This window comes from Labrus bergylta, chromosome 2, assembly GCF_963930695.1.
Source record: "Labrus bergylta chromosome 2, fLabBer1.1, whole genome shotgun sequence".
NCBI classification, from domain to species: Eukaryota; Metazoa; Chordata; class Actinopteri; order Labriformes; family Labridae; genus Labrus; species Labrus bergylta.
The window spans coordinates 25,377,099-25,398,639 of NC_089196.1; the positions used below are offsets into that span (position 1 = coordinate 25,377,099).

The window sequence follows — 21,541 nt, forward strand, 5'->3', positions numbered from 1 at the left end:
AAGGATGCTGCGGATGTCACAGAGCTTTTCAGAGTGCGACACCCCAACAGCGGCGGGACCAAAGCTCTGTCGTCATTATGCCTTTTTACTGTCATATTGATTCCAAAAGTCGTAATATTGGTGTCCCAGTCTGGGATTTCACATTGCTTTATGGCGTTGTGAAAGCAAGAAACAGCTGGGGCTACACAAACACACATTTTGAATATTAGACATTTCATGGGTTAAAATATCTCACCTTGTGGAAACTTTACAAGGAGGCTGGCAGAATGTAAAAAAAAAAAAAATGTGGCCGTGTTGGTTGTGACATACAATACCATCCCGGAAAATTCCAGAGCTGTGAAGTACATGTGTGAAAAGGTTTTTTTTTTTTTTTTTTTAATATACTTTCTGTTATTCATGAAGAGAGTTTATTAAAGAAGGGGAAAAGCTCCTGTGTGAGGTAAGGAATACGTTTGCGCTTACTCACCGTGGTGATAATTTGAAAGGGAGGATTAGTCACTGAAGTGAATGTGTAAGAGGAAATGTGGGGTGGAGGTTGTGGTTCTGTCCTATCTGAGTCACGCACGCAGTCTGACCACAGTGCTGTGGGTGGCCTGTCTTCCAGAAAGCCTCCCAGAACTGAAATGATCTCGTGGCCTGTACTTGATATTATTAGAAAGTCTTGTCATCACACTGACAAAATGTTTCCTCAGTGTACCAGATTACTTCATGTTCTGTCACTGATTCCTTAAACCAATACTCGCCTGATGACTAACAGGACTATTCTGTTTTATTACAACCTGAATCTTGTTTTTTTTATTATTGGCCCACAACTTCACCGCAACAAAAATCTAACGAGGAAAGAAACATCAAAGTTAGATCATCAGGCTTTTTGTGGTCTGTTTGCAGTGTTCGTTCTTTTTTTAATCAATCTGTTGTTGTGACTTTTAAACGTCTTGCTTCCTGCTTTTTTTTTTTTTTAAGCATGTGAACTTGAATCCCAATGCACAGTGAGTTGATTGATGAAGTCCTATCTCTGCCCTCCAGGTGGTTGTGATTGTGCTCTTCCTCTGCCTGCTGGGAGTCAGTTTATACGGGACCACCCAGGTGAGGGACGGCCTGGAGCTGACCGACATCGTGCCCAGAGAAACCAGCGAGTACGACTTCATCGGCGCCCAGTTCAAGTTCTTCTCCTTCTACAACATGTACGTGGTGACGCAGCGGGCCGAATACGCCCAGAAGCAGCCTCTGCTGCACCAGCTCCACCAGAGGTTCCACACTGTGCGCTACGTGCTGAAGGAGGACAACGGACAGCTGCCCCGCATGTGGCTGGGCTACTTCAGGGATTGGCTGCAAGGTAGAATTTAATCAAATAACTTGACAGACCCAAAAAAACATTTAATCAATTCAACAATGTTATACAGAGTTAGTGTCAGAGCACTTAAATACTACCCTGACACTGTCACAGAGGATTTTAATATTAATACTTTATTTAAAACAACTTCTCAAGAAGAAGTTTGGGCCTGGTATTCATTGTTTTGAGATCATATTTGTCTCCTGTGTTTTGACATCAATCTGCAGGAATCAAGATGTCTGGCAGAGCTTCAGAAGCAGGTTGAAATTGTAAAACGAACAGTGACAGAAGTCTTGATTAAAATCACTCGTGTTCACATTGAGTGGGGTTAACGGAGGAGGACAAAGTGGTGGGCCGCAGAGACAACAGTAAATGAAGTTGCCATTGCAACCTGCAACCCACATATACTCATTGAACTCACACTGGGGCAGAATTGGAAATTCTTTTGAAATGTACTTCTTGAGAATCTGAACTATTTGGCATATCAAAAGCCTTAAAACACAGATTTTCTTAAAAATATTATTGGACCTTAAACAATGTTGTGGAATAGCAGGATTCATAATAGGATGCTTAGCTGTTTATGTGATGTGCCACTGATAAATGATACTTCCATAAAAATGGAATCGCTTCCATCCATGAAATCACACTCATTGTCTTGCCTTTAACCAAGAAACACATTTTGTGTGTGTGTGTGTGTGTGTGTGTGTGTGTGTGTGTGTGTGTGTGTGTGCGTGTGTGCCGTCTGGAAACCACACAGAGAGTGTGTGGGTGAGTGAGACAGAGAGTGAGAGAGAGAGAAAACTGTGTCTGATATTGCTCTCTGCAATGGTAGGACAAATTGGAGCCAGACAGGCCAAGGAACGAGACCCAAAACAACATCTTCCACAGACGGACGACAGCATGAGCTGTGAGGGAGAGCCAATAGTGTGTGTGTGTGTGTGTGTGTGTGTGTGTGTGTGTGTGTGTGGGTCCATACACATATGGATTAGAGAGTAGTATAGAAAAAGGGAGACACATGTTACTGATATATTCCCTAATGATCGCTTTGAATCAAAAGCAGCAGACTTTTGAAGCTTTTTGAAGCCTCGTTTGGTGGTTGAGAATGGAAGAAGTTATCATATTAAATCAATCATGCTTATTACAGGGTGAGTGTTAGGTTGCACGGCTGTGTTTTGTTGTGTTCTACTCGTGAACTGGGCTCTTTTTCCTTAAGTGTAATGCAGAGGAGGAATGAAGATAACAGGGCATGAAAGCTTTTAAAACCTAACCGGTCCGCCTTGTTGTGGTTTCCTGCAGGTCTCCAGCAGGCTTTCGACAAGGACTGGGAGGCCGGCCGCATCACTCTCAACAGCTACAGGAACGGCTCCGATGATGGCGTCCTGGCGTACAAGCTTTTGGTGCAGACAGGACGCAGGGAAAAGCCCATCAACTTCAACCTGGTGTGTTCTAAAATGACCCCTAAATCTGTTGTTCCTGGAGATAAAGGTGCTTTAATTTCAGATTGACAGACTGAATAGTTTAATTGGGGCAGTGTCCTGCATACCATAAAAATCTCTGTTCTCTTTCTTCGTCTCTGTGTCCTTCTCCATCTTCATTCTGTGATGACTTTACCGAGCTCAGGAATTTAAAGCTCTCACTGGGGCTGCACACGACCTCTGAAAAACCTATTAACTCTTCATTTAAACCATTTGGTCCCTTTTTGGTAGTTCTGCTGTCGTGTGATGTGAATGAATGCAGGGCTTTGACAGTGAGAGGACTTCCCCTTAGTCTTTTAGATTGGTGCATTGTCAGTGATGCTGGACACTTTTTGTGGTATTAATAGCGCAAAGACAAAGTCAGAATGAACTGAAACTGCAGAAAGAAATGTATGAATAACCCAATATGAAGACATCTTTGCACATTTGTTGCCTATTCTGACATCTGATAAATTGAGATTGTTGGCATCTCTGTGAAGAAAAATGGCGATATATAATCAGGACATAGTTATAATTGTGTTTTTAATGATTCTCCCTGTGCAGTGATCGGTTGAGCTGTTTAAATTATAGTGAGTAAACATCAAATGTAGATATCTAAATCACCTGGAAAACTCCAGCTCAGCTGTTGAATGGAGTCTTGTTTCCAGAGTTGAACTGTGGTGGTGTTCAGTATCCAAACAACAACGACACAAGCCAATCAGGCGAGGAGCTAAGTTCTAAAAAAGCAGTTTATCCAAACAACATGGTGTAATTTCAAAATCAAGTTTTTCTTTCCTCGCAGAAATATGCCAAACAGCTTGTAATGAATTGAGAAGCAGGGGGAAATGAGGGGGCATATTCGGGTTGAGTAAATGTTTTATAGGGCATTACATGTTGTTTTTAGTACCACCACTTTTTGGCAGGAGATGGTGAAAACAGACGATAAGGAACTGGAGATTAAAAATCTGAAATTCTTGGCCAATTGTTTCTGCAAATCCGAAACACAATTGAGTTAATTTTCCTCAAGGATAATTACCTTTTACAAGAAGCTAAGCTGCGTCTTTTGTTTATTTATGTAATTAACATGCGAGCCAATTTCCAAGTAGTGTATTTCTACATTTCCCCTCCTCTTTTAGCTCTTTGTTTTTCACTTTCTCTTATCCGTTGAGGCCCATTGCAACATAGCATTCTTCCCATCCTTTTCCACAAGCCAGCAGGAAGCAGAGGTAAGCCTGGTGTGCGGCCCTGTGACATCATTTCCTGTGCCTGTGAGGGAAGGGTATTTGCCGTGAGGCGTGGGGGGCCGCCAGCAGAGATGCTTGGGCTTCCCGTGACAGCTTGAAGACATACAGTTGTTGCGTATCCCGCTGTTAAATTCAATCCAGATCCTCTGGAATCCGGCTCTCTTTCTTGCCCCCTCAGTCTCTCCTGCTCCACTACTACTCCTGCTCTCTCTTTCTCTCTCCTCCCTTCCTTTCCCTCCCTCTGTGCTCCACTGCTGTGTCCTCTTTCAGTGAGAGGAGCTCAAACACGTGGTTTCTTTGAGGCAGCGCTGTGTGTGCATTTGTATGTTTTGAGTGTGTGTTCTGCTTTTGTGTCTTTTGTGCGTGCACCTCCAGCAGTAGCTGTTTTTTTGTGCCTCAAAATGAGGACCAGATCTTTTTCCAGCCCTGGCAAATTGCAGCGCTAGATGTTTTATTTTGATATGCCACTCCATGGATCTGTGCAGAGGTGTTCTGCCTTTGATCTGTTGCTGTTAACATTTCTCTCGGTGCTGGGCGACCATTCGTTCCTTATGGCCCTGCCTGGGAGTCATATGGTGGCTAGTTGTCTGTGTGAGTGTGTATTTGTTGTGTGTGTGTGTGTGTATGCAGGGTTTGAAAATAAGAGAAAAAAAAAGATAAAGCTTTGGAGAATGAATACAGAAGGAGGCTGGTGTGGAGAAAAGGAGGAGGGGGGGGGATGTTTGAAAGTGCTAGAGAGTCATGCTAATGCTATCAAGGGCCCTTTTCTTCTCAGGGCAGGGTCCGTCTATGGCGCCAGGCCTTCTGGGTACCCATAGGGGTCAGGAGAAGCAAGTGTGAGCAACATTTGTACAGATGTTGTGTTATTTTTATAGCTCTACTCCATTTGCTGGGTGGCATTTCCTTCAGTGTTAACAACCAGGTTAACTGCACACAGACGCGCTCAGGGACTCCAGCCAATTTTTTTATTGTTACGCTAACTCAAGCAATTTTTTTCTCCCCACCCCCCACCGCCCCCCCCTCCACCCCTTCACAGAAAAAAAAAAAAAACCTAACCCTTTCTTCATCCACCTAACCCTGTGAGTCCGACCTCACCCCTAGAACTCTCCCAGGCAGCCTCTATGAAGGAGGGATTTATGGCTCCTTGAAGGGAGAGTGGCAGGGCAGCGCACAGTAATGGTTTTACCTCTCAGGAGGCAGCAATGCTAGGCTACACTCTTCTGTTTCCACACTGGACCCAGAGACAGCCATTCTTTTCTACCTACTGACCAGCAGTCACAACAAACGATGCTCATGGGAATGAGTCACAGACTCAAAAAATGCAATTGAGAAATTGATTTCAGAAGTTTGGCTACAGGCTAACAAAGAGTTACCGCTTCTTTTTTTTTTAACCAGTTCCTCATTTTAACTAAGAGTTACTGGAAGTCACTGCAGTGTAAGAAAATTAGAGCTAAGGTGCTGTTATCGAAGTAGTTGGCATATTTATTTACTGGTAAGATATGCTTATGCTAGTTTATGTCTGACATTGGTTGTTTGCATAAATAGCGTTTACAGCAATGGAAGCATCTCTTTGAGAAACAGCAGTGCTAAATGCTAGCATCAGCGTTCCACCATGCTTTCATTGAGAAGCAACACATGCTGATTGTACACAGGAATATGTCTAATTTATTTCAGCAATTAAAACAATTGCAGCATAAGAAGGATGTAATTCGTTTTGCAGATATGTGACTGGAACACTGAGTACACTCAACGTATAACCTACAAATGGCAGCAGTTGGTTAACGTAAAAGAATCACAAAAGTTGTTACATGTGACACTGAGGTCATGACAACGTCCCTTTAATCTAACAGACAGGCTGTATTCAAATGTACCAAAGTGGCCGACCGGGATCCGTTAATGTTGCCAATAAGGCTGTCAAAAAAGTTAAGACGACATAATAAGGTCTTGGCATTTAAGCAGCAATACAGTCACCAACTTGTCAGATTAGAGCTCGTCTCATACAACTACTATTAATATATGTTAATGTATCCCACCATTAACGTTACTTAGACTTGGCACATCCTCCTCAGCAGCTGCTTCCCGACAGAGAAGGGCTGCAGGCTTTCTTCTTAAATATATTCAGAGTGGTCAGGACGTTGGGCCATGAAGTTGGCCGGCCAATATCTGCTGTATGTAAAGGGAGAAGCTGATTCGACATTTTCCATGTTTTAATGTGGCATGATAATTCTGGGAAGCTGTGATGAGGAATACGGGAATTTTCAGAAAGAAGACCACTGTTTTACTTGTTGATGTTTCTTTGGTCGGAAAGAGAGAGAGAGAGAGAGAGAGAGAGAGGGACTAATATTTGACTCTTATTTTGAAAGCTGCTCCGTTCTCCTGCAATCATGCATGTGTATAAATAAGCATGTCTGTGGTCGCCTCACCTGAAGGAAGTTTTAGTTAAACACGTTCCATTTCCACAATACCTTTTTTGGTGTTTTTTGGTGTTTTTTTTTTATGTATACTTTACCCTCCACCAGTCTTTCACATCGCTGTTGGTTCTTGGCTTTGTTCAATGGCTTGTCAAATGATCACCAGGTGTAGCCGTGTTAAGATTCAACAGACATTAAAAGAGAATGGCTTCCATAGGTGTATAGTACGGATTTAAGACACATTTGGAGTGGTCTCTTAATGTTTCCAGAGCTGTCTGCATTAGTTAACATGGTTCCATCATTAACTCGTCTTTTTTCTTTGTTTTGTAGCTGACTCGTCAGAGGCTTGTGGACGCAGACGGCATCATCAACCCTGGGGCTTTCTACATCTACCTAACCGCCTGGGTCAGCAATGATCCTGTGGCCTACGCCGCCTCGCAGGCCAACATCCGCCCACACCCTCCTGAGTGGCTCCATGACCGTACCGACTCTATGCCCGAGACACGCCTCAGCAGTAAGTCAGCATGCAACATGTCCAGAAAATGTGCTCAAATTAAAAGGAAGCCTTAAAGTGTAATGGAATGCCATTTTTTTCTGCAACACAAGGAAGGAATTCATATCATTTGTTCCAACAATTGAAGCTAAGTTTGTGGAAGTTCTTACCTGGTACACGGTACATTTGAACTAATTGCATTTACTAAGTGAAACTTTTCATACTGAAATTTTAAGCCAATTTTTTGTGGGGCTCATTGGTCTGGGCTCCACAAGACATCTGCTGCATGTGAGCAGTGTTTACCTCTTGTGGTCTGAGTTATTGCTCCTCGTCTGCCTCTTAGCTTTAAGTGAGGTAGTAGACTTTACTGTACCGCAGCGGTGTGTGTGTGTGTGTGTGTGTGTGTGTGTGTGTGTGTGTGTGTGTGTGTCTGAGTGCGCACATTAGTGTGTGTGCGAGCTCAGGTTGCAAGGCTGAGGACCAAAACACAGCTCACTGTGGTTCTTCTAATGGTGCCTGTGGTGAATGCTATAATCCTGGCTACCATGGGGCCCTTGCATTACACACACACACACACACACACACACACACACACACACACACACACACACACACACACACACACACACACACACACACACACACACACACACATTATTAAAACCCAGTGACCCCAAACACTACACACACCCTGTTCTCGTTTCCCTACCCCACACACACAGACTGTTACTAACATACAAAGTACAGTCATGTTGTTGTTTGATTCCAGCCTGTGATTTGGTACAAGTCCGGAAGTGCTCCACGGGGGAGGAAAATGATTGGATAACGAGAAGCGACTTGGGTCTGGGTGGGAAGCACAATTGGATAACAAGCAGGAAGTCCTTTATGGAGGGGGAGGGAATATGATTGGATAAGCAGCGTGAAGTGCTTGGCTGTGCAGGAGCCCCCCGGAGCAGATCCGTGTTGGCGAAAAGCCAACTTGTGTTCTAATGGAAATTTATAGTTGAGATTGTAATGGGCCGACCATGTTAGCAAGTGCTCCTGTATATATACACGTAAAGCTAGAGGATGTCATGTTTAAGATGATGGAGCTGGAAATGTTTAGATCCACCATGTGCATCAATGTGTTGGTAATTACTTAGAAGGCTGAAAACTGAATGAAAACACTGTTTTGTCAGCAGCAAAAGTGACTTCATAGCATAGTGACAGGCAGGTAAGCGTGTTTATGAATCTATATTATGCTTTATATGGCAGTTGCTAAGTTTAGGGTGTGGTAATGGCGGTGATTCTGACATTGTAATTACCGTGAATCAACGTTAGCTCTGACACTCTGCTGTGTCTGGAACTGATAGGCCCTCATTAGGCAGGCTGGGCCACAGGCTGGCTGGGCTGGAGTCAATGGAGCTCTGTTTCACACTGCTCCGCCCACCCCTTACCACACACACACACACACACACACACACACACACACACACACACAGAGACACACATGCACGCACACGCTCTCGAGCACAGATGTAGCCGGTCTTGGAGCAAAGTTGAATTAGTGAGGCAGTGCTTTGATATTGGTGGTTTGGCTGGAGAGGCTAAAATGATTTCTGCAGATAGGCGAAATGATCAGAGCCTAATGTTAGTTAATCAGAGCAGACAAATATCATCTGCAGATGTCACCGTTGCCTTTGTCGATGTATCTGATTAACTCCACGTTGTTCCTTTTTTGCAATCTGTTTCTCTGAATTCAAATGTTTTCATCTTGCAGGCTGCTGTCATGACCTCAAAGTGCGAATCATTTATCAGTCGCTGCCTCTGCTCGTATAAAGATAATAATGTAGACACTACAGCTTCATCTAGACATGAATTGTCTTTCACCCCCCCGCCCCCCACTTTGCACATATTAAACTTTTCTTTCATTGTCTCTCCCTCCAGTCCCGGCAGCTGAGCCCATCGAATACGCACAGTTCCCCTTCTACCTCAACGGGCTCCGGGAGACGCCGCAGTTTGTGGAGGCCATCGAGAGTGTGCGGGCTATCTGCAGCAACTACAGCCGACAAGGATTGCCCTCCTACCCAAACGGCTACCCTTTCCTCTTCTGGGAACAGTATGTTAGTCTGCGCCACTGGCTCCTGCTGTCCATCAGTGTCGTGCTCGCCTGCACCTTCCTGGTCTGTGCCCTCTTCCTGCTCAACCCGTGGACCGCTGGCATCATAGTGAGTATTGGAGTAAAAAAACAAACAGACACAGTACGGCATATATAGGGGTGATAATGTCAAGAGAAACAGACCTATATGTGTTTATATGTGTAATACACCTGCAATCATCCAAATAACAAAGAAAAGCAGAAAAAACAACATGTGGATATTTTAATCATAACATAGTTCTTTCCCTTCTCTCCTCTTCTTATTTCCTGTTGCTTTTTCTGTGTGGTCCACAAGGCGTCTCAGAGAAAAGAGAGTCAGAGAACAGAGAGGGGGGCTGCTGTGTGTTATTGTAGCCCCAGTCACCAGTGTTTATCTTAAGCTGTTTTGTCAGGCCCAGTCTGTTTAGTCTAGTCCAACACTCCCAGACATCAATGCTGAAATAAATGGGGAGAGGACACATAGTTGCCCAGGCAACTTGCTCTCCCACTCCAAACCCATAAAAAAAAAAGTTTGATTTTATTTCCATCTTCCACACTCCTCCTCTTCCATTCCTCTCAAAAGAGCGGTTTCTCAGGATACACACATTCACACAAACACACACAGACGCACACTCTACACACACTCTTAAGCAGATATGTATATGCTTGCGCACATACAGCATGAATATGTAAACACACAGGTACATAATTCACACAGAAACTCATCCACTAAGTGCTCTGGTTTTTCTCTCTGGTGGGTTGTATTTTACGACAGGCAGTGGCCAGGCCACCAGAGCTCTTAAACAGAGGAGGAGGGGAACCCCGTGTTCGTCCTCCAGGCTTTACTAGCAAGATCAAAAGACAAGTTATGGAGAGGCGTCAAGTTTAACCGCTCGTTCTGTCCAAGACTAGACCACCGCCAGCCCTAAAATGTCAAACCTTCAACCTTAAGCCCTTTCAAACCCGCTCAGCTATTTGCACTGAAATCCATCTTAACCACATAGAGGACTTATTAAACCTTGTGTCCCTTGTTTGGAATTATAAAGATGTTTCTAATACACTTGATGTTGACTGTTGTTCAGAGCGTAGTCATTTGTGATCTGGTGTTGCTTGCTATCCGTTATTCCTGTTGGTATTTTGTTCAACTGTGGAACAAACAACAACTTAAAGGAGAAATAATAGTTTGACACTTTGAAATTTGCCTTCCTGAAAAACAAGGATCTCAAAAGTTTGACTTCAATTTTAGTTTAATTCCCTGAAAACTGTTTCGTCAATTCATCCTTCCAATTTTAATCACGTCACCCGAGATGCTCTTGTGTAAAAGCTTAACAGAGACAGACAGCATGCACAATTACTCCCTCTTTGACACACACACACACACACACACACACACACACACACACACACACACACACTCTGTACATTGCATATGAACACATACACATTCCCCCTGCCCACCTCAGCCGTCTTCAAAGGATTTTGGGCCCCATGTAACCTGACACCTGTCAGCTGATAATGGCATTTACTCTCAGCTCCTGTCTCACTGTGCAAACCCTCACACACACACACACACACACACACACACACACACACACACACACACACACACACACACACACACACACACACACACACACACACACCAAGACACACATGTTCCATCCAGATTGATGGTTCCCACTTAACACAGCAGTAAAATAGGGATTCTGACACATATCCACATATCCTCAGGTATTATTTCTCTGATCCGTCTTGTGCACATTTCAAGTCAAGTGTAGAGCACATTGTTATGTTTTTAGATCAGTCACCTGGGAAACATGTTTTATAATACAAGCTTTATTGTTCATTTCTTTACACTTTGGATGCACTGTATTGTATGTAGACACATTAGTGACATGAAAAACCATCACAGACCACTTCAAGCCCAAGTTTCAGAGTATTTGAGGACAAAAAGTGATTGTAGAGATTTGTTCATACAAATCAACGTAACCCTCTTATTAGAAAAAAAAGAGATATAATATTAGAATTACAGTTATATCTCCTTTTTTTTAGGCAAAGGCTATACAGATACAATAAGATGAAAGTATCTCACGAGAGTTCAGTATTTTGCCGTACTGATATTTTGTCCCACTCCTGATCCTGGATGTGACTTTACTCAGCCTGAACCTGCCCCTTTTTCTGTCCGGCCCCTTATTGGGGAAAAAACACATAAAAACAATTCTTCACATATTTGAACTAACGCTCCTTCTCCTCCCTCAGGTATTGGTGCTTTCTCTCATGACTGTGGAGCTGTTTGGCTTCATGGGGCTGATGGGAATCAAGCTGAGCGCCGTGCCTGTGGTCATCCTCATCGCCTCCGTCGGCATTGGAGTGGAGTTCACCGTCCATGTTGCCCTGGTAGGCGCACAAACCCCAGAAATAATCTGGCCTGTTGGCGCAAGAATTCATCTCCAGATAATGATGACTGATATATCGTGAAAGGTCTTGTAGTCACAAATCCCCTTAAAAAAGAGACATTAACTATTTCTGTGTGTGTGTGTGTGTTGTAGGCGTTCCTGACAGCCATAGGGGATCGTCACAAGCGGGCCGTGCTGGCGTTGGAGCACATGTTTGCTCCGGTGCTCGATGGAGCCTTTTCCACATTACTAGGCGTCCTCATGCTTGCTGGGTCTGAGTTCGACTTTATCGTCAGGTGAGTTAAAAAAAAAAAAAAAATCAAATCACATCCCTCTAGTTAACTCCAAAAGCTCACAGGACTGCACTTCTAGCAGAGGTTAAGCTATGGTTTCTTTGCGGTGTCAGTGGACCGTTGAGACCATGCCTCAACCTGTATGTCACACAGGAATCTACCTGAGACACCAGCCATGCATGAAAGCTCTCTCTCGTCTTCCACCCACATCTCCCTCTCGTGTTCCCTCCCTGTAAACCTCATCCCCTTTCCGCACATTTCTCCGGAGTAGAATCTTCACAAACAAGAACCCTTTTCTCTCTCCACCCTCCTATCCGTTATGTATTTTCTTTCATCTGTCTCTCTCCTCTGCCTCTGTGTTTCTCATGCCGGACATTTTTAGGGGTTGGGGCGGGGGGGGGGGAACCAGAGGAAGGATGGAAAGTTGAAGGTCAGGAGAACAAAGAGGAGGGAAGTAGAGGGTACAAAGTGAAAGAGAGTGAGGGGGAAGAAAGAGAGAGCAGAAAAGTCTTCTCTTTCAGCTAGTTTAACTGCCCTCGCTAGACGTTTACAAGCATGGGAAGGAGTATCCAGGTGGCAGGGCAAGAAGGACAATCGTAGAAAGACAGGAGAAGTGGAAATTAAAGCGGACTCTGTGGGGAGCTCTGCGTCTTGTCCTTTTGAATCTGCGCACTCTTATGAGCGTCAGACTGAAAAGCGGCGCGTAGTTGCTCTACAAGGGAGTAAAAGGAATGATTCTGTGCATTCTCAAGCCTTTGGTGTTATGAGAAGTTTCCAGTGAGCTCAGTGAATAATTTAAAATAGATGAGGTAGCGGTGTGATTTAGCTGACCTGCTCCTTTAAGAAAAGGGAGCACGCAAGTCCATGTGATCGGTGAGCACGCACACTCTGTCATGTGCAAAAGTCTGCGCTCATGCGTGCACAACCACACTATCACACATAGTCCCCCTAACACACACACACACACACACACACACACACACACCCCTGCACCCTGACCCTGTAATCATGGGGGTCAATGATGGCGTGCCTTCCAGTGAGAGAACACACAGCAACACACTCACAGAGACACACACACAAACAGACACGCTCACACACACACACACACACACACACACACAAACACAGGGAGGCCTAAAGACCTTCTCTCCGCACCTCCAGTGGTGTGCTCTGGTTTCTGGCTCAGTCTCGGGCCTCCATTTAAAGGTTCTGCTGTTGTCTGAGCAAACAAAGCTGCGGCCCAAGACGGCGCAATAACAACAGGCCCCGGCTCGTATTTTTCTGCTTGCGCTGAAAGAAATGTTTCCCTGACTTTCCCCCGCCGTCAGCCCTGTGAATGTTTTCACTCCAAACAGCCCAGCGGGATTCTCAGCCTGGTATGTGGGCTCCACGCGTCCATGTGTTGTGCTCGTACGTGTGTCCCAAAGGTGACGTGCCGTTATAACCCCACCTGGTGTGTTTTGACCACAGTGATGACACGGTTATTTCAGTTTCAGAAGGCGTTTTGATAATCTAATAAAAGTAGACTAAGGACGTGTGGTTAGACTGTGTTAGAAGAGTCTGTGTGTGCGCATGTGGCTTCGTGGACCTAGCTCCTAAGAGCATGTTGTGCTGTATTCACACATGCACAAAACTTCTTGAAAATGTCCCAAATCTTTTTGGGGGTGATGCTACATGTGTGAACTCAAACAGTGGAGATTTTTTCATGATCCAGACTTCTTTTCCTGCTAGCCCCCCCTTAGTGAAATTCCCACCTGAAGCTGTGGTGAGCTAATGTGCAAACTCAGCAGGAATTACTCGAGTTGGTTGAGGTGATAAAGTTTATATCCTGCTACCGGTGAGCCACTGGCGATGCTTTTGTTGTGCATGTAATTAAGCAGCTTCATGCTCTTTTCTGCTCAGCCACAGTTCTCTTCCACGTTCATGTAGCTTTGATATCAAGTCAACTTTGGAACATTTCAGGTCTAGGCTATCTTGTCATTTTTAAAGAAATGTTCTGGAAGGCAGAGGGCTTCGTACTAGGTGTCTGTATGATTTCTTCCTTTCATATCTGATTTTGTTCATCCCTTTGATCTTTCTATATTACATTCATGTGATGGAGACATGAAGAAAGGAAAGGCATTTTTTTCATTTCTATTAAAGATTCACTTGATCAGTTCCCATATCTGTGATCAATGATGTATTTTTGTCCCTCTGTATTCCTATTGGTCAAAAACTCACATGTTTGTAGTAATAGGTTTCAAGTAGACTACTTTCAGATTACAGTCCTTCTTGCTCATTTTAATAAAAAGTGAACAAACACAGGTCCTTACAGTATAAAGGGGGTAATACAATCTTAAACTGCATGTGTGAATTCATTTTTAGGGGGAGATAAAAAAGTGATGGTGCATTCACTTTCCTGTCATTTTGAATGAGGGATTATTTCCAGCATCCTGAAATGGACTCATCTTGTGACAGTGGGTCTATCACAGCATGTGGTCATGTCCACACCTCACGTCAGTGTACCAACAACACTGGATAGGAACAAAAAAAACGACTTGACTGATCTCATTGTTGCATGTTGTTCGCAATCAAAAACATGGGCGTTTTAAAATATTGAGTCTGTTTCCGTTCAGTTCCATTGTCAGAAACAGTGAACCAGTATTGTCACATTGAGGCCACACAACTAACACAGATTATTTATGAATGTGCATTAAATTCTCGGCCCAGCTGCACAGCATACCAGCAAATCTACACCTCAGTTAACCCCCCCCCCCCACACACACACACACACACACACACACACACACACACACACACACACACACACACACACACACACAGCACAGTGTACAGTCAGGCAAAGGGCACCTGAGAGCGTCCACTGCACTGAACCAAATGAGGAGGAAAGCCTTCCCCTAATGAAGAGAGCTGGATTGGTGAGAGAGAGAGAGAGAGAGAGCGAGCGAGGGGGATTTGGAGTGGAGATTGGGGGGTCTTACCTGATACATTGGAGATTTAATTAGACCGAGGGGATTGTGGAGTGGCCGGGAATTTCACAGGGGCTTAGCTGGAAGGAAGGGAGCGAGAAGTGAGGCAGAGAAGAGAGAGAAAGAAATAAAAGAGAGAGGGAGCGAGCTAGGAGGGGTGGCGCTCAGAGGGTCCCCTTCTCTTCTTCCTAGACTAAATTGTTTAAATTCTATACCCTTCACTTCATTTGTTTGCCTCTCCCTCTCTCCTTTTTAGAGCCGGAGAGGAGAGAGAGGCCCCTGTCCTCTTGTGTCCCCCCCCCCCCCCCCCACCCCCCACCCCCTAATGTTCCCCTCACCCGCCTCTCCTCTCATCCACCCCCTTTTTTTTTTTTTTTTTTTTTTACCCTTTCTTACCCCCTCTCTCCCCCTCCTTCCTTCACATTCCTCACTGCTTTGTTTTCTCCATGTTTGCTTATACACCACACACCCAAGAGAGAGTACCCTCGCCCCCAATAACTGCCCCCCCCCTCATTCCCCCTTCTTTTTTCTTTCCTTTCCTCCCGTGCCTTTGAATTAACCAGCTCCGGCTAATTATGCTTCCCCTTTCTTTTCTCTCTGCGGCTTCTTAAAGACTAACTCTCTTTGGCAGGACTTAGAATCACATAAGGTACATTTCTGTTTTGCTCCTCGAAACCACAGTGCATGCCTGCCTGTCTGTGGGGGGTTTGTGTGTGTGTGTGTTTGTGTGTGTGTGTGTGTGTGTGTAAGTGTGTGTGTGTAAGTGTGTGTTTGGGGAGTGGCCAGGCATCTTTGTGGAAGTATTCTTTTGGGCATGTGTTATGGTTGATCTTGCACATGTCTACCCATGTCTAAACCTCTGTGGTTTGCGCAGGTATTTTCTTTGTTTTTACGTCTACTCTGTTTCTCTTCTCGTCTCTCTGCGGTGGTCTCAGCGACTGTTTTTTTTCTTTTCTTAGTTTTGTTCAGCTATTTTGGTCCTAGTCATGAATTGTCCTTTTTTTTGAGGTTTGACATTTTTTACGAAACAGGGGTAAAACATTACGTAAATTTACGAATGCAATGTTCTTATCCTGACCAGTTGTGTTGATTATCTCTGACATTAAAGTGTATTCCCTTTAACTAAGTCTGTGTGTGTACCTGTGCTGTTTTCAGGTATTTCTTTGCAGTGTTGGCCATCCTTACAGTTCTTGGAGTACTGAATGGATTGGTACTTCTTCCAGTATTACTGTCGTACTTTGGACCCTATCCTGAGGTAAGATCCCATAAAGCTACAAGAGGGTTTAAATAGAAAAGGCAGTGATGTATCATGCAAGGGTGCATCATTAGCTGGTGATACAAGAATTACTTTTTTCTTTTGAGCACTTGAAGCAGTTCACTGAATCCTCCTCACGTTTTCTATTCTTACCTCGCAGGTGTCACCAGTCGATGGTCGCAGCAGGTTACCCACCCCGTCCCCAGAGGCCCCACCTCCCGTGGTCCGCTTCTCCGTCCGTCCTCACCACACTACCGGGACCGCAACCACCTCGGGCGCAGCTTCAGACTCTTCCGACTCTGAGTACAGTTCTAACACCACAGTGTCTGGCATCAGCCACGAGCTGCAGAACTACAACCTGCCCTCCTCACACAGAGGACAAACTCGAGCAGAGGAGCAGCAGTACCACCTCCAGGCCAGCAGGGGCAGAGCAGCCAGGACAGAAGAGGAGAGAAGAGCAGGAGCAGGGCACAGACGCTCAGCCAGACAGCCCGAACCTCCAAACTATTCTTCGGTAAGAAAATACCCTCCGCCGTGTTGCGTCTATGATTCTCTTATTCCAGTTTTTCTAGTTTCTGAATTAAAAAATAAAATTAAAAAAATCCAATTGTTTTGTTCTACAGACTGTGTCCTCTCAGGGTTGTGATTCTGGGACCCGGTCCAGGGCTACTCAGCGTACCAGCAGCAGGGGCCCCAAGAGCCAGCTGCACTGGCAAGCCCCGCCCCCAGCCCGCCCGCGCATGGACGCTTTTGAAACTGCTACTGAGGCTGGGGGCCATCATGGCGCTCACAGCCATAGAGAACACTCAGCAGGCCATAGAGCCCGCGCTACCCACAACCCACAGCCTAATCACCACCACCCACACCACCACCCTAACCCCACCCCATACTGCCAACCCATCACCACGGTAACGGCGTCAGCCTCCGTCACTGTTGCCGTCCACCCGCCCCCTTTATCCAACCAGAGCCCCCCCACTTCTTCTTATCCAGGATACACTGCAACGGACAGTTACTGCTCATCAGGGCCGAAGGAGCCGGAGACTGTCTTCCAGGACCCACACGTGCCGCTGGACACCCACACAGGGGTCAGGGGGGTCCAGGTGGAGGCCATGGAGCTTCAAGATTTGGAGTTTGAGGCAGCTGAGAGCAACAGTAGCAGGCGGGCGAGCTGAGGTGAGCTTTTAATGACTTGAGTAGATCTATCAGGAGTGTAACTGCACTTTTTTTTTTTAGGCCTGTCTCATCAATCATTACTGACAACAGTATTTCTTTTTTTTTTTTTCCAGTTGTGGAGAACCGAATTACACCGGCCAAAGACCTGGCCTGGCACAGCCCAGCCCAGCATAGCCCAGCCTGGCCTAATCCCGGCAGAGAAATAACTCTCCAGTGTTGCCGTCATGGTGCTCATTTTTACTGTAATCCAGTGGACTATTGTCTTAGATATTTCTATCTATATTTAAAAGATGTATACATATGTAAATATGAACAAAAAGTAGTAATAATGTTTGGAGATGTACAACTCCTCATGTTAACAGACTGGGGCTGCCATTTTATATGGTGTGCACGTGCGTGCGTGTGTGTGTGTGTGTGTGTGTGTGTGTGTGTTTTGGTGTGTATGACATGGAGAGATAGATCTCTGATTACTGTTCACTCATCTGTGGATCTGTGCCATTAGGAAGCTTCATCTAGACAAACATACCTGTCAGCATTCACTGTTGCTGCTCAAAATATATTTTTTAAATAATATACATTTATAACTCTATGCAAATGTCTCTTTTAAACAAAAGAAGTGATCTGTCTTCATATATGTGCGTGTGTGTATGTGTGTGCGTGTGTAGCAGGTGAGTGTTGTGCTGTGCGGTGTGAAACAGCCCCTTTATTTTCTGGCTTATACATCAGATACATCCTGAGAACAGACTAACAATAACACCCTCACTTCAACATGAGGGAGGGGGAATGTTAGAATTATCAAACAGGGCTATGGTATATATGCGTGTATGTGCGTGTATGTGTTCATGTATGTTTGTTTACTATTGTATAAAGGTATGCATGTTAAACTATTAATTTTTTATCACAAACCTGTGGTAGTTATGAAACAATTACTGTTTAACTTGACACGCTATGCGTGCTATTTAAGACGAGCAGAAATGAAGAAATTTTAAAGCTGTTTTTTTTTTTTTTTTTTTTGGTTGTTTGTTTTGTTCTTTTAGTTTTGCCTCTGCATTGGAACATGTTCCTACTCCCAGCTTTGTATCACTGTCTGTTAGGCTGCTCTCTGGTTGTATTTTACTGTAAGAGGTTATGTATTGTTTACCCTAGCAGGCTCCATACAGGTTCTCTGGCATACAGTCAGTAAACCCACCTCAAAAACTCACTCTGTCATCACAGGGGCATTCACGTTACTGCTTCTGAAACAGGGTCAACACGGGGCACTAACTCTGTACCCTAAGTGTTGTGTTTAGTGGATAAGCTATATCTCAGACTTTATACTGTAACCCGATCCAACATGGCACTTGACTGCATTTAAACTTCATTCACAGAAATATCTCTCCTCAAGTAGCTCTTTATTTCTGTTCAAACAATAAGCTAGCTCACGCAGCCTGCTAAGGGCTAAGCCCTATATGGCCTGACGATGTGCTCTGTGTATGCCTTCCATATATATGTGTGTATAAACATTTCTGTGTTTGCTGAAGTCCATCAGTCCATCGTCTTTCTCTGTCTCAGCTCTCTTTAAGTGACAGAAAAGACAACTGGCCTCCTTTTGGTCTCAGCCGCCCCCCACTGACCTCAGCTAATAAAAATCCACAACATAACGCCATGACACTAATTGGACAACCCCTCCCTTCATGTGCCAAATGGCACAGACCTGAGCCTCAGGGGTCATAGTTTACTCTGCCACCCCCCTCTTTAAAAGCAATGGCCAGTTTATGTCTGCATGTGGGTCTCAGTCAGCATACATACAATCCCCAGTTCCAGATCCCTGAGCCCCTCACTGCATCCACACCTCAGTTTCCTCTTCTTTTACTCTCCAGCTCCCTCTAAACGCGTAGCTCTTCCCAGAAGTCTTTGCAGTTTCCTCCCCCTGTCCACCGTTTTATGTCAGCTGCTTGCATGAAATAGCTTGTTTTGTTTGTTTGTTTGTTCGTTTCTCCCAATGTCACATTGGCAGTAGCGGAGAGAATCATAGCTGGCAACTATTTTATTCATTTTAAATGTTCTTTTGTTTGTTTTTTGTTTCAACGTTCAATTGCGATATTTATATTTTTGTAATATAAAATATGTTGTTGTTTTCTTTCATTATTATCGTGATGCCAGTGGATAACAAATGCAGGGATTTTTATGTCTATTGAAACACTATTACAGTTTAATGTTTTGACATTAATGGAGTTTGATCTGTATAAAGTGCTTACTAATGTTAAATAGGAAAAAAAAGAGTATATAACATTTTACACTACAGGTCTCATCATAGCTCTTAGAGGATTTTAAAAGGAAAAAAAATCAGTGGTTCTTCCAGACTGCCATTTTGGTCTCGGTTGGCGTGGATGTATGCTGTTTTCAGTTACAAAGATAAATGTATGCCATATAATTTATTTATATGAAAATTTATTTTTGTAGTGTACATAGTAGTTGTCAAGGTATTTGACAGAAGTATATTTTTAAAGAGTTTATATGTAATGATATACCATAACAGAAAAAAAAACTTAAGGTGCACACTTTCACTGCTTACTGTCTTGTGAGACAACATCAACACCTCCCCTTCAGTATTATGTTCGGATCCTCGGAGAGAGACAGCTGTTTCTGTGGGTTTGTCAAAGGCTAGCCATGAAAGTAGGAAATTGTACTAGCTCTCTAAATATTAATGTTCAAACACTGATAGAATTCTAACAAATAAAAATATTATAACTTATTTGTCTCGTTGTTCATAACTTTAATAAATGGAAACTGAAAAATATTTCTTCTGTCTCTTTGTGAGTTGATTTTCTTCATTGAGGTTTCACACTTAAATTGGAAGGTTTGAATTGTTGGGAAATATATATATATATAATAATTAAAATACTATTTTTTTCATTACTTTAATGCAGGTATTTCTTTTTACATTGCATGTTGTCAAATTGTATCACTTTTTGGACAGAAAGAAGTCTAAAGAAAAAAAAAGTCAAAAATTCAATGATGTTAAGAAATAAAAAGATCCCCCAGAAGATGGAGGGATTCAATACGCTCTTAGTTTAAATACATTTATTTCTATTTTATATTCCACTTCATCTGTTTCCTTCACCCATTTACTCCAGTTTCTTATGAATTTCTCTTATTTGATTCTCAGCATTTAAATTATTCTTTCCATTTCTCTTATTCGTTAACTGTTAACTTCGCCACATTAATAGATGATATAACATCCATCCATGTGTAATTTGCTTTAATGCAGCTATGCTTATTTGCATAGAAATATTTGTATCCCTACTTCTGTATTACTGTTGAAGGGAAACCTTGTACACTATTAACTGCTGGCGGTAGCTATTTCTACAAATGAAAATGATTTGTGGTTTTTTCCTGAGCTGACTGAATTTGTGGGAAATACACTTGTTTCCTTAAGATGAAAAAAAAAAACAGTAGTGTCTGCATTGTAGCTAACAGCATGTTGTTAGCCTAGTTTAGAATGAAGACTGGAAGCTAGAAAAGCTCACCGGTGCGCTGTTTGAAAAAAAAAATCAGTCAACCTTTCAAAGTTCATTTCTTTAAATGCATCATTCAGTTTGTTGATTCCTGAGATTACCTCGTGTAAAAACAGGTCTTATATTTGCATATTGAGATTAATCATTTTTAAATATGAACATTGATACTTTACAAAGCTAGATCTTTCCAAGCTGTTTAGACTAGGCGCTAAGCTAACAGGCTGCTTGTGGTAGATTTATATTAGCAGACTCTTTTCTTAGGTAACTCCTTTCAGAAGAGTAATTCTAAATTAAAATTCATTAACAACTTCTGTCAGGCTCTTTCATTAGTTTTAATAAAATGTATTGGTCTTTCTTTTCCTTTTGTTGAAGTTATAGCAATGCTGTTCATCTCAAAGCAAGTTCAAATATTTCTGGTATCCGCTATTAAGCAAAGCTGCAGGTAAACAGGACCTCCCTTCTCCCGCCTTCCCTCCCTCCCTCCATGGTGTCCTGCAGTATAAAACTCTGACATCTGGTCTGGAGCCATGCAGCCCTCCCCAACAGCCCCCCCCACCTCCACTCCCTGTTCGGTATGATTTTGATTGACAGCTTTATAGACTGCAAGGAAATTGGTTGTAGTTACAATACAGCTGGCCTGTTTCAAGTAATGAAAAAGGGCATGTGGCCTTGAGCTTGCTGCCCTGATGGTGAGAGTGGGAGAGAGCTTTGTCAACTGCATGGGTGGCAGCTATTCATTCACGCACTTGATAGTTGTAAGTGAAATTTTTAGACACTCGAAAAGCCTATGCAACTAAAGCACTTTGATCAAAATATAACCAAGTCTTCTAAATTGCCACATCATTCTTAAATGCAGATGTTTTTGTAGGAAAACATCCTGCTACGTCCTTTTTGCCACAAAAAGGAA

General features: G+C 43.5%; 1 protein-coding gene across 1 annotated transcript in view; it reads left to right on the forward strand.

Annotated features, from left to right (window-relative positions):
- ptch1 (patched 1) overlaps positions 1 to 19,916 on the forward strand; it is a gene marked incomplete in the record, with an annotated part of 54,024 nt that extends 34,108 nt beyond the window's left edge. The window contains 10 exon segments of the mRNA XM_065950060.1: positions 1,027 to 1,336; positions 2,630 to 2,772; positions 6,773 to 6,956; positions 8,862 to 9,142; positions 11,311 to 11,448; positions 11,601 to 11,743; positions 15,865 to 15,964; positions 16,125 to 16,478; positions 16,588 to 17,137; positions 17,251 to 19,916. Of these exon segments, the coding sequence (XP_065806132.1) occupies positions 1,027 to 1,336; positions 2,630 to 2,772; positions 6,773 to 6,956; positions 8,862 to 9,142; positions 11,311 to 11,448; positions 11,601 to 11,743; positions 15,865 to 15,964; positions 16,125 to 16,478; positions 16,588 to 17,136 (2,202 nt within the window).
- Between the last annotated feature and the right edge of the window lie 1,625 nt (positions 19,917 to 21,541).